General features: G+C 40.4%; 1 protein-coding gene across 31 annotated transcripts in view; it reads right to left on the bottom strand.

The window, feature by feature from the left end:
* CLASP2 (cytoplasmic linker associated protein 2) overlaps positions 1-12,229 on the bottom strand; it is a 261,567-nt gene that overhangs the window by 116,072 nt on the left and 133,266 nt on the right. For all 31 annotated transcript variants that reach the window (XM_075921810.2, XM_075921815.2, XM_089776567.1 and 28 more), the window contains 3 exons: positions 8,855-8,914; positions 4,500-4,577; positions 1,863-2,030 (listed from right to left, as the gene is read on the bottom strand). In XM_075921810.2, the coding sequence (XP_075777925.1) occupies positions 1,863-2,030; positions 4,500-4,577; positions 8,855-8,914 (306 nt within the window). The remainder of the gene's footprint in view (positions 1-1,862; positions 2,031-4,499; positions 4,578-8,854; positions 8,915-12,229) is intronic.

The following is a 12,229-nucleotide window of genomic DNA, read 5'->3' as shown; positions in this document are numbered from 1 at the left end:
GCAAGCACCCCCCTTTTCGACTAATCGAGTAGTCAATGGAAATTGCATCAACTACTTGATTATCTGATTAATCAAAATTTAACATCCCTAGTATGTGGTTGGTGGTGAGTATGTGTTTCAGGTATGTGTCTGTAAGTGAGGACTGGCCTTCCTCCCAAGGTCTGTGAGAGCAAAGGATGATCATATAGAATAAGACATAGACCCTTGAGGATGTATTGGAGAGGTTTTAGCCAGGGACTGTTGGTAATGACCAGTGGTGTTCTGTTGCTTTCTTTGTTGGGACTGTCCTGTAGTAGATTACTTCTGGCTCTGTTAATCTGTTTCTTCACTTCCCTAAGTGGGTATTGTAGTTTTAAGAATGCTTGCTTGATAGAGATCCTGTATGTGTTTACCTCTGTCTGGGGGGCTAGAGCAAATGTGGTTGTATTTTAGGGTTTGGCTGTAGACAATGGACAGTGTGAGATCTTATGGATGAAAGATAGAGGCATGTAGGAAATTATAGTGACCTGTAGGTTTTTGGGATAGGGTGCTATTTATGTGACCATCACTTATTTGCACTGTAATATCTTGGAAGTAGATCTCTTGTGTGTAGTAGTCCAGGTTGAAATTGGTGGTGGCATGGAAACTGTTGAACTCCTGATGGACCCTTCAATGGCCACTAACAGAATGAGGGGATAGATAATGGCAGGATATTTTGTTCATGGATTCATCTACAGACATTTCTTATATTAGGATACAGCATGGAGGAAAACAAACCCAAACAAATTAACACATGGCTTCATGGTTTGTAGACAGATGCATGTTTCAAAGATCTTGCAAATAAGGTTTCGTCCTACAAAACTAGCAGCACACCTAGTACTTGCTACTTTTGACTCATAAGAGCCAGAACTCTACCACATAGCAAAGATCTAGCCTTAACGCAATACAATTTACCACGTATTAATTAATAACACACGATTTTAAAAAAACATTAAGTACAGAGGTTTAGATATCGGCAACACTCCAAAAAATTTTGTTAAAAGAATCTTCTTCTTTCTTATCTTAAGCAATTAACATCCATGTAAATTTTGTTTGAAATGCAACCATACAAATGTTCTCCTAGCACACACATCCCATGCAGCCTGCTTTCATCCCTTCCAACCCAGCCTAACAGAGAGGACTGCAGCGAGTCAGGACACCCCAAACTGCTCCCCGCCTCCACCTCACTGCATAGATGCCAGCATTCACCCAGACGCTCTTTCTCCCACCTATCCCATGCAGTCAGCCCCTTAACTCCCCTTTCCCAGACCAGGAGGGTTGAAGAGACTGCTGGGTTTCTGCCTCTCTCCCACCCCATCACCTGGCAGATGGGACTCTCCTAACTCCTCTCCCCTTTGACTTTCCCCTAAGCCAAGTAATTACTTACTCCCTCCCTCCTCCAGCCACATATTGCTCCTTCCTTATCTTGTCTGCTTATCTTGTCTGCTTTTTCTGGTCTGGAAGCTCTTCAGTTTAGCACATGGCAGCGTTCAGTTACTGTTTACAGATACCCTGCCCCCTGCTAGTCAGCTGAACATCCTGCCTGCGCTGAGAGCTTTGAAACACTAAGCAGGGTTCAGTAAATAGCTGTGTGGGCATGCAGCCACGCAGCTTAGACGGAATTTTGTTACTGTCCTGCAGCTAAGTGCCAATTTCAACTTCATTTTGGCAATTATAAGTACAGTACTGAAACGGAACTCTGAAGCAGTAATTGTGAAGATTTAATTAAATATTTCTGTTCGTCATAGAACTTAGACTATTCCACTGTTTAGATGAACGGTAAGCAAATTCGAACTAGACCATTTTTAGTCTTTCAGACTAGGAATCATTTAAGAGATCCTTACTTGAGACTCTCCTGTGAACTGGAGGATGATCTGTCTGACTGAGGGAGAGATGCTATACTGCCAGAATTCTTCAAGTAAGTGTGGAGGCTTCTTTGATAAGATGGCTCAAGGTTATTGTAGAGGACTTCTGCTTCACCAGGGAAGTGATTTCTAAGACCCAGGTAAGTCCTACAAAACAAAAGAACAGCCAGGCATAATTGTTAGATGGTTGGGGTTGTTTGTTTTTTAACTATGAAGAAAAAGTGAAAATCTAGCATAGAAATATATGCTGACTGCTACCTCATTAGCCACCTTTTGGAGACATCTGACTTAAAATCCTGAACTAATCTTTCCAAAATAATTTCTGTACTCCTATCATCTTCTCCATGAAATTCTTCTGATATTTTCTGCTTCAGTAAAGATATCCTAGAACAACAATGGGCAACCTCGGCTAGTGAGTGGACTCATAAATGGCCCTCCTCCCTCTCAGTGGGCCACAAAACTGTTGGAACGAAGACAGTCTCCAGGTATAAGGTAGTTTTGCTAACTCTGCTTGCGTACTTAGAATTAGTGTGGTGTGCTGAAGTAGCACTTTATTAGATGCAGAGGGATCATACAATGCTCAGTCAACATTGTATGCAATCAGGATGCACTTCATTTTATGTGCATATCGCTTTAGTAACACTGGTGGGAAAAAAAACCTATGCAGACAGAAACCAGTGGAATTTGGCAACCCTGCGCATAGGCAATGATAAACAAAAGCTCTTGCAGGCCACACGTAGAACCCTGATGGAATGTATGAGGTCCACAGATTGTCCACCACTGCCCTAGAATATACCATCAAATGAAGCAGCCAATTGTATCTGTGATACCACAGAATGATCCATTCTGATAACCTTTCAATGAACTAGCATAGTATAAACGGTATTTCTCAAAAGGGAATTTAAAAAAAATGTTAGTTTAAATATATGATTTAATTTTTCTTCAAAGTTTGTCTTTGAAATAGATATACATTTTGGGAAATAAAAGGTGCACAAGAAATAACATTTGTGAAATAAGATATTGATTATGCATTTTTAACAGGTATTCTTTTCGTGTAATTCAGAATTTGTTGTACATTACACAAATATAAAAGACTGGCATCCGAATGGGAGTGAATTAGCCCTCCCCAGTTCCATTTACCACAATCAGGTGGAGATTTCAAATCCTAACTGGGATTATTTCATCTGATTGCTAACTGTTAATGTTGACAATTTTATTTTCACTATTAGACAGAGCAGTACAGTGAAAATGATAAAGAACTGGGATTAAGAGCCAAGTATAGAAGCCGGGTCTCCTACCACTGACCTACTGGGTGACATTGGGCAAGTCATTTCACCTCTCTGTGCTTCTATTGGGCAGGTGGGGCTTGGTTACCAGGGCAGGCAGTTCACCTAAGAGAAGGAAAACTCTGATTTCAAACTAAATGTTCTCTCTGGCCTGGCCAGTTACTTTGTGAAAGTTGTGGCCATTACACAACTCCAGTGACAGGACATGCCAAAATAGTAGTAATTTTGTCTTGCCTGTTCTGTATTGTTTAAACAAAAGCAGGGAAATTAAATGTCACAAAGCTACAACGATGCACATTATGTTCATAAACGTTATGAGAAAGAAAGAAAGAAAGAAAGAAAGAAAGAAAGAAAGAAAGAAAGAAAGAAAGAAAGAAAGAAAGAAAGAAAGAAAGAAAGAAAGAAAGAAAGAAAGAAAGAAAGAAAGAAAGAAAGAAAGAAAGAAAGAAAGAAAGAAAGAAAGAAAGAAAGAAAGAAAACTATGGTTCTTGAAGAAATTCTCATATTGCACATATTGTATATTTTTAGGATTAGATGTAAGAGTAACATTAGAAGCACGTGCAATGTGAGGTAATGCTGCAGTAAGAATTTTAATATTTTCATTTATTAACATTTGATCATTTAAATGTTTAAACTTAGAATCTGATGAAGGTTTTTGTGAACTTGATTTTAATGGATTTGAATGAGATTATAGATAGATTAGGTGAAAACTAGATTTATCCATAATTTTCAGTTTTATTTCTTATACATGTATTTTATTCGGTGTAACTGTATATCTCCATACATGACAAGTACAGAATCTCCTAGAGAAAAAAAACCTTTTATAGCAAAAAATAGTAAGCCTTATTGTCATGAAGCAGGGCAGATTTCAAGTTAAAACCTTGCATGAAAAGGTGTCAATTTGAAATGGCCATCCTCAAGCTACTTAGATACTTTTTACATATTTCAAAGGGGCTTTTAGTTACCTTTACACCTATCATCTAAAAAACTTAAGTGTTCAATGATTTTTTGTACTCATGGAAGTAAGGGACTGATTACAGAGCAATTATCATCCACAATACTTCCATTTTACTGAAATTCTCAGATTCTCCAAAACAAAAACCTAGTAACTGTTCTAAGCTTACTAAATTAGGCAGGGAATTTTGCATGGAAACAAATGATCATTTTGGTTCTATATTAAAAATAATCTATTTCAACCAAATTTGAACCTGGTTCTTCAGATACTAACAGCTACATTTGTTAACCATACCACAATACCTAGATTTCTCTCCTCTTGGTATAAAATATCTAATCTTTCAATCAAGTTTATAATTTCGCTCGAAATTCTTACTTTCTTGCCTCCACTCTTGCCTCAGCATCAGCATCATGAATGCCTTTTTTGATGGTTTCAACCAAGACAGTTGCATGCCTAGAAGACAAACATTCCTTAGGATTAACCTTACTATTACAAGTATACAAAAGTAATTTCTTACCTGTTAGTTACATTTCTCTAAATCATACAGAGTACAGCTACACTGTAATTAAAAACCAATAGCACCAAGTTTCAGAGCTAGGTCAAACAACTTGGGCTTGCAAGGTTCAGACTGCAGGACTAAAATCTGTAGTATAGGCATTCACGTTCAGGCTAAACATGAGCTCTGAGACCCACCTCCCTTGCTAAGGTTCAGAGCCCAGATTCCAGCCTAAGCCCAAAATATCTCAACTGCAATTTTTAGCCCCACAGCATGTGCTGGCTGACCCTGGCCAGCTGCAGCTATGACATAGGTCTTTTATTGTACTGTAGACCTGCCCACAGTTTGATCCAGATTTCCTTTCAGGCAGGTATAGTCAGGAAAGGCATTAGAACCAAAACAATATAACCATCCTTTTTAAGATGCTTAGATAGGCTGTCAGGACCCAGCATCTTCTGCTTCTAAAGATGGAATCTGTACCTGTTGGCTGACTAACGCCCATTTTGAAGACAGGCATGCTAGAAAGTATCTCTCAATTTTAGGAAGATGCACGTATACTAAAGATGTCAATATAATGAACAGTGACAGAAAATAGGCTAATAAACTCGTCTTACATCTTGAATAAGTACAAAGATAAAGTGTCTGTTGCATTCCTAAAGAGTTAATTTTTTAATAATCAATCACTACTGCTGGATTGAAAATGATTTAGTCAAAAACACAGTACCACTAGCTGAAAATGAAGAATTGTCATGACCTTTAAGGTAACACCTTGTATTTAAGTTGTTGGTCAAGGATCTAAATAAACTTCTACAAATCATTTAATCTCTCTGTCTCTCAGTTCCTTTATCTGTGAAAAATACCAGTCAGCCAGTAATTCTTAACTACTGTTACAGAAAAATACTGATTTTGTCTTCTTTTCTGAGGGAACTAACATATATTTTTACCTCTATGATTTACCATAATAGCAACACATGGTATATTGTGTATCACTGAATAAGATTTAAAATATTTCCCAACTCATTGTACTGTAGACTAATTTAGGTCACTGGGGTAACAACTTTTCTTAGAAAAAAAGAGTGTTTCCAATATCTTGGTCCTATTTTGCACTTACGACCAAAAAAAAAGTTACGTAAACGTTTAGTTCATTGGGAGAAAAGATAGAACAATTTTTTCCCACCTTTCAGACAGGTTTCTTTTGCATCTGTGCAGCCCAAAACATAGCTAGTACACCAACACCAATCTGGAAAGCATTTCTAGTAATAAGAACATTGCATTTGGCAGTATTTCCTATTCTTTCTAATGTTAGGATAAAAATTCCAAAGATGTATCATCAGAAGCTAATTTGCTACCATTACTTATTGAAAGAATGGTAATAATGTTTTAAAGAGACTTCAGGTTCTTCTTGCACATGCACACGCAAAATAAAGTCAAATCAATTTAACTAACATCTTGATGAGCAAACAATTAAAATCACTAAAATACTGATTAACACAGGCAGTAATAGAAAACCACATCCTCAGCAGAAGGATGAGGATGCACTGAGGGATTGTGTAAAGATTTGATGCAAAATGGTGAGATCTAGTTCTCAGTTGTGGTTCGCAGGAAAGTTCCTGCAGAGGCTGTCTGCGGTTCTGAGGAAAAAACAGCACTTAAAACAAAGCCTGCAGATTAGGTGCTTGGGAGAACACTGCGAAAAAGATTGTATGAGGAAAAAAATCAAATCTGTAAAAATCTCTCTCTCCATCTCATATGACGAAGCTGAAGCTGAGGGGAAAAAAAACTCCTCAGAGCAAGAGAGAGGAGTCCCCCAAGGGGAAGGCTAGGACTATAACAGAGTTTAAAGAGAAGCTAGATAATTTCATGGAGGTTAGGTCCATAAAAGGCTATTAGCCAGGGGATAAAAATGGTGTCCCTGTCCTCTATTCATCAGAGGCTGGAGAAGGATGGCAGGAGACAAATCGCTTGATCACTGTCTTCGGTCCACCCTCTCTGGGGCACCTGGTGCTGGCCACTGTTGGCAGACAGGCTACTGGGCTAGATGGACCTTTGGTCTGACCCAGTACGGCCATTCTTTTATTCTTATAAAGCATGAGGGGTGGAGTCCGCACTTGTTTCCATATCTGAGGGAGACACTCGGACTTCTTTTGTTTTTGAAGGATCGTAAAGATTATAGTAAAAATATAATTAAAAAGACTAACTAAGGAAAGGAAAAGAAAACTTAAGGCTAGCTGTCTCTCTGAGGAAAAATCTGCAGAGCGCACTGAGGGTTCGGACCGACATTGGCGGTGGCAGAGAAGGAACTGAGGAGATCCTATCTCGTGCATGCGCATTAGCTGCCTGGCACGTGTAGCACTTTTGTGCATGTGCGAGTTAGCTGTCAAAGCCACTGCTATTAAAATCTTCCAGCCAGTCGCGCTGTGGCACCAAAACACCTAAGGTGGAGCACCCACAGGGACACTCCTCGAAGAAGTCGTCCTTGTTCCCTAATCGTGGGAGTGATTTTTGCTCCCTCACAGGGGAATGGAATCTTTTCCTTTTAGAAGGATTCCAAGTGTTGGAAGCTGCCTCATTGTCTCTACTTTCTGGAGCAGAAGGAGTTGCTACAGTATCCTGAGAAGCGAAAGCCAATATACTAGGAGGAGAAGGGAGTGAGACTGGACCCAAACAGGTCTCAGGAAATGTTCCAAGAGGATCAACTTCATTCTATCTTCCCTCAGCTTCCTGGATCTGCTACTGATGTCAAACCCAATGTTACACTTTTGACAGGATGAAAGATTCTTTAAGACAGTGGAGGTGAATGCCTCGCACTGAGTGGGAAGGACCTATGGCAAGGGTGGGCAATAACTTTTTACCCGGGGGCCACTTCAAAAAATTTTTGAAGTAGCCCCTGGCCACCACGGAAGGGGTGGGGCCTAAACAGGAAGGGGCAGAGCCACCCACCACCAGACCATGATTGGTCTGGAGGTGGGGGAGCCCTTTTGCCCCCTCCTTCCCACTAGGCACCCATGCCCTGGAAGAGACTTGGCACGCTCCCCCCACCTCCCAGGCCAATCAGGGTCTGAGGAGCACCCGAAACCTCCTTCCACCTTGCAAGGAGCTTGTAGCACTGTGAAATGCCACGGGCTACTCACAGGGCCGGGACAAGGTGAAGGAAACTTCAAGAAGCTCCCTCCGCCCCCAGGCTCTGATTGGTTTGGGGTGGGGAAGCATTCAAAGCATCCTCCACTCTCTGACCGCCCACCTCCCCATCCTTCCCTGCGAGCAGTGCGTGGCTCTTCCAAGCGCCACATGCTGCTCGCAGGGGTGAGAGGAGGTTTTGCGCGCTCCCTCCCCCCACCAGCCAATTAAGGCCTGGGGTTGGGGAGCATCCAAAGCCTTCTTCGCTCTGCCCCAGGGCGGGAGGAGGCTTCACGTGCTCCCCCACTCCCAGGCCCTAATTGGCTTGGGGGCGGGGGAAGCAGCAGGGCCTCCATGGGCCGGATCTACCCGCTTGAAAGGCCACATCCGGCCCGCGGAGGCCCTTTTGCCCACCTCTGACCTATGGGAAGGATTTAAGTCTTCAATTTTCATAACCCATGTAGCAAAGGCTGCAAATGAATAGGAGCTGAATGCAATAGAGGACCTGACTACAAAAAGTACGACAGGACACACCTTTTCCCTGAAAAGCACAAATCTGGGACAAGAAAATACTTAACTTGTAAACAAGCTATGCAGCTACTTAGCAGATACCATAACACTCAAGACGTAAGAAGTTGAAGACCACCGCTACTTCCTATATACATTTGTCATGGAGCAAACAGATGAGTAGGTCAAAGGAATAGATGTGAGGACATTGCTAACATAGTTTGATGTAAAATGTGCAGTGAGCATACATACAACCTAAGACACCTACAGGGACAATAACTAGAAGATCAGTTTTCTCTTCAAAATAAGTTTGAAGAGAAGCATAAAATTAATTTCCCATAGTAATGCTAAGGAAGACATAACAAAACTTAAGCAAACCTTTTCGTTTCAGGTAGTTATATACCCATTCTGAATTCCAAGATAAGTTTTAAACAGCACCAATAAAACAGTGACAGGACCATTCATAACAGCAAATAGATGTTTACCCTATGTACCTCTTCTATTTCAAAATTAGATGAGTAGTCAAGTTATAGGATTCAAATGACAGATTTTTGTTTTTAAATTAATTGAAAAGCTTTCTAGATAACAAAAAGGAACACTTTGTCCTTACCTTTCCAATGAATGCGTCTGCCACTCCTGCAATAACAGGTCTAAAAATTCAAATGAACGTCTAGAACAAAAGAGCAGAAAAAACTATTACAAATCTACAGTTCTGTACTGTGCTGAAATAATAGCTTTGTTCTTTTTTCTCCTGGAATATAACTACATATAATAAAATATCTTAGATTTAGCATATGGAGGAAATTGTTTCACTTGTTATATTATAACAGTAGAAAATTTTTACTTTGCACCTTGCAAATTAGTAGCATAAACAAACATAACTGCATTTTAAAAAGCAGAAATGATTAATATGAATACCTGATGTACAACTAGAGTTACTACAATTAACTATAAAAACTGTCACACTAAAAAAAATTAATTGTAATTAACTGCACTGTTAAATAATAGAATACATTTTATTTAAATATTTTGGATGTTTTATACTTTTTCAAATATTTCAATTATGCCACAGAATGCAAAGAGTATACCGCTCACTGTATATTTTTTATTATAAATACATGTACTGTAAAAAACAAAAGAAATAATATTTTTTCAATTCACACAAGTACCGCAGTGCAACCTCTTTATTATGATAGTGTAAATTACAAATGTAGATTTTTGTAGTATACAACTGCACTCAAACAAAACAAAACAAAAATGTAAGAGCTAAATGTCTATTCATCAGTTCACTCTGCTTTGGATAGTTATCGAGCAGAACCTGTCAACAGCATTGGCACATGCCCTCTGGAATGATGTTTGAACACAAAGGGACACATGAATCCATAGTGAGTAGGGCACAAACCATACTGATGCTGGCTACAATAATGCCATGCACATGCCTGTTCTCACTTTCAGGTGGCATTATAAACAAGAAGCAGGAAGCATTATCTCCTGCATATTTTAACCAAACTTGTGACTATATGAACAAGAAGTAGGACCAAGTAGACTTGTGAGCTCTTAAGTTTTACATTTTTTTCTTTTTGAAAGCAGTATTTAACAATAAAAATCTACATTTGTAAATTACACTTTCACAATAGAGTGCACTACACAACTTGTATGAAGAAAACTAAAAAATACTATTTCTTTTGGTTTTTACAGTGCATGTATTTGTAATAAAAAATAAAGTGAGCACTGTACACTTTGCATTCTGTGTTGTAGTAAAAACTAAATATATTTGAAAAAGTAGAAAAACATCCATCCAAAATATTTAATAAATTTAAACTGGTGTTCTATTAAAAAACAACAAATAGTCTTGTATTTAATGATTAACATAATATGTAGATGATATCATGAGCTTTCGTGGGCAAAGCCCACTTCTTCAGATGACCAGAGTATTGAACGTCCAGAACTAAAATAAATGGGGGGAGAAGGGGACAACGACAAGAGGCAGTGGGAATAAAAATATCAAGGGGAAAGCCAACTGGAATGTAACAGGAAAACCAAATAGTTTATATGCACCTAAAAATTAGATAGTCAAAAGAGGCAAATAAGAACTATAGTAGGCAATTAGAGAGGGAGTACTACCACCAGATACTATACATGATACCATCTACATGTTTTGTTAGTCTTTAAAGTGCTACCAGACTATTTGTTGTTTTTTAAGTTTATCCTGTACAGACTAACACTGCTACTCCTGGTATTCTATTGTTTAACAGTGCAGTCAATTGCAATTAACTAAAAATTGAATCACAATGAAGTATTAATTGTGAGAGTTAACTCAGCCATGGGCAATAATTTTTAAGGGAGGGGCCACTCCAAGATTTTGATAAGTGGTCAACTGCCACACTACTATGGAGGGGGTGTGGGGTCTGGTATGTAGGTTGGGTCGGAAATGAGCTTGGGGTAAGGGACAGGAGTGTAGGGCTGGGGAGGGAGTACAGATATAGGAGAGGATTCAGTCCTGGGGGAAGGGTGTAGGAAAAGGTGCATAGTCTTGAAGGGAGTTGTGACCCAGAAGAAGTGGGGAGAAGGGATACAGAGGGTTTGGGTGGTGACCTGGGGCATGAGGGGAGGTGGCCTGAGGTAGGTTCTGACTGGGAGGCACTTAGCTTCCAGCAACAGCCCTGCAGGAACCTGAGGCAGGCTCTCTGCCTGCCTGCTGTAGACCCAGGCTGGTCAAAACAGTTGGCTGCTCCATGTGGCTCTGCTGGTGGGTTGGGGAGGGAAAAGGGATGGAGGAGGCTTCACATGCTGCCCCTGTCTCCAGCAAAATCTCTCAGCTTCTAATGACCAGAAACTGGCCAACTGGAGCTGAGAGATTTTTCTGAGGAGCAGCACATGAAGTCTCCTCTCTCCCTCCCCAGCATCCAGAACAGAGAGCAGCCAGCTGTTTAAAGCGGTGTGAGCGGCTCTGTGGTAAGGGGCCGAGCGAGGCAGCCATGGGCTAGATCTGGTGGCCTGGATCCGACGCACTGGACATATCTTGCCTACCCGAGTTAAATGCAATTAAATCGATAGCTGTACTACAAATGCATCAGCTTTAACATGTTTTGTACAAAAGGCCCATCAGCTACATTAAGTGCCAATTCCCCAATGAGAAAAATCAAACACACCAAACCTCTTGAGAAGGAAGTTGATGTCTTGTTGAAAATCCAGCAAGTCCTATTACTTGCTTGGGAGTATCATTTTTTGTTAATAGCCTGTAACTAGGTGGTATCTTATAAATTTAAAAATCCAACACCAAGGCATTGGCCGATGCAAGGAACTTTTCAGCTATTTGTCCCGCTGCAGAAATTTCAGACTGCTTCACATGGCACTACCACTTTGAAATGCCGTGTGCAGCCTGGGGCCAGCTGGGAATCCTCAGCTCTCCTAGGCCGCACGTGGCGTTTCCGTGTGGAGCCTGGGTTCACCTGGGAACCGACCCTGGGCTCTACGCGGCACTGACACTTTGAAATGCTGTGTGGAGCCTGACACAGTGCTTCCCATGGCGTTTCAAAGTGGCGGTGCTGTATGGAGCCCAGGGACCTTAAATTGAAAAGTTGTGTGCCTTAAATTGAGCTTTTGGGTCTAGTGTAGACCTACCCTAAGAGTGTGAGGCAAAAATCAGTAATGGTTTTGTGCTGCCCTCCCTCCCCCAAGAATAATTTCAATGTCTGCCTCTGCTCCTGTTCCTAGCTTTACCAATAGTAGCATTAACATGAAAATGACATCCTTTTGATACAGTCTCTGCTGGGTTCTGAACTGCATCAGCAAAACTGACCAGAGTAATATTAATTTCAACCACTACTGAGGAAATCTATGGCAACAGAAGTACTGGAGCTCTGCAGACTTGGGGAAACGCTTTATTTTATTTTTTTTACATTTAAGTTCCATTTGGAAAGTCACTTTTGTAGTGAAATAAGCTTGAAACTTCCATACTGCATGGTAGCTAATTAGATAACAG

The sequence above is a fragment of the Pelodiscus sinensis genome, chromosome 2 (genome assembly GCF_052426305.1).
Source record: "Pelodiscus sinensis isolate ZL-2025 chromosome 2, ASM5242630v1, whole genome shotgun sequence".
Taxonomy (NCBI): Eukaryota; Metazoa; Chordata; order Testudines; family Trionychidae; genus Pelodiscus; species Pelodiscus sinensis.
Note: the sequence above shows the minus strand (reverse complement) of the source record. Positions and strands in the feature narration are given on the sequence as shown.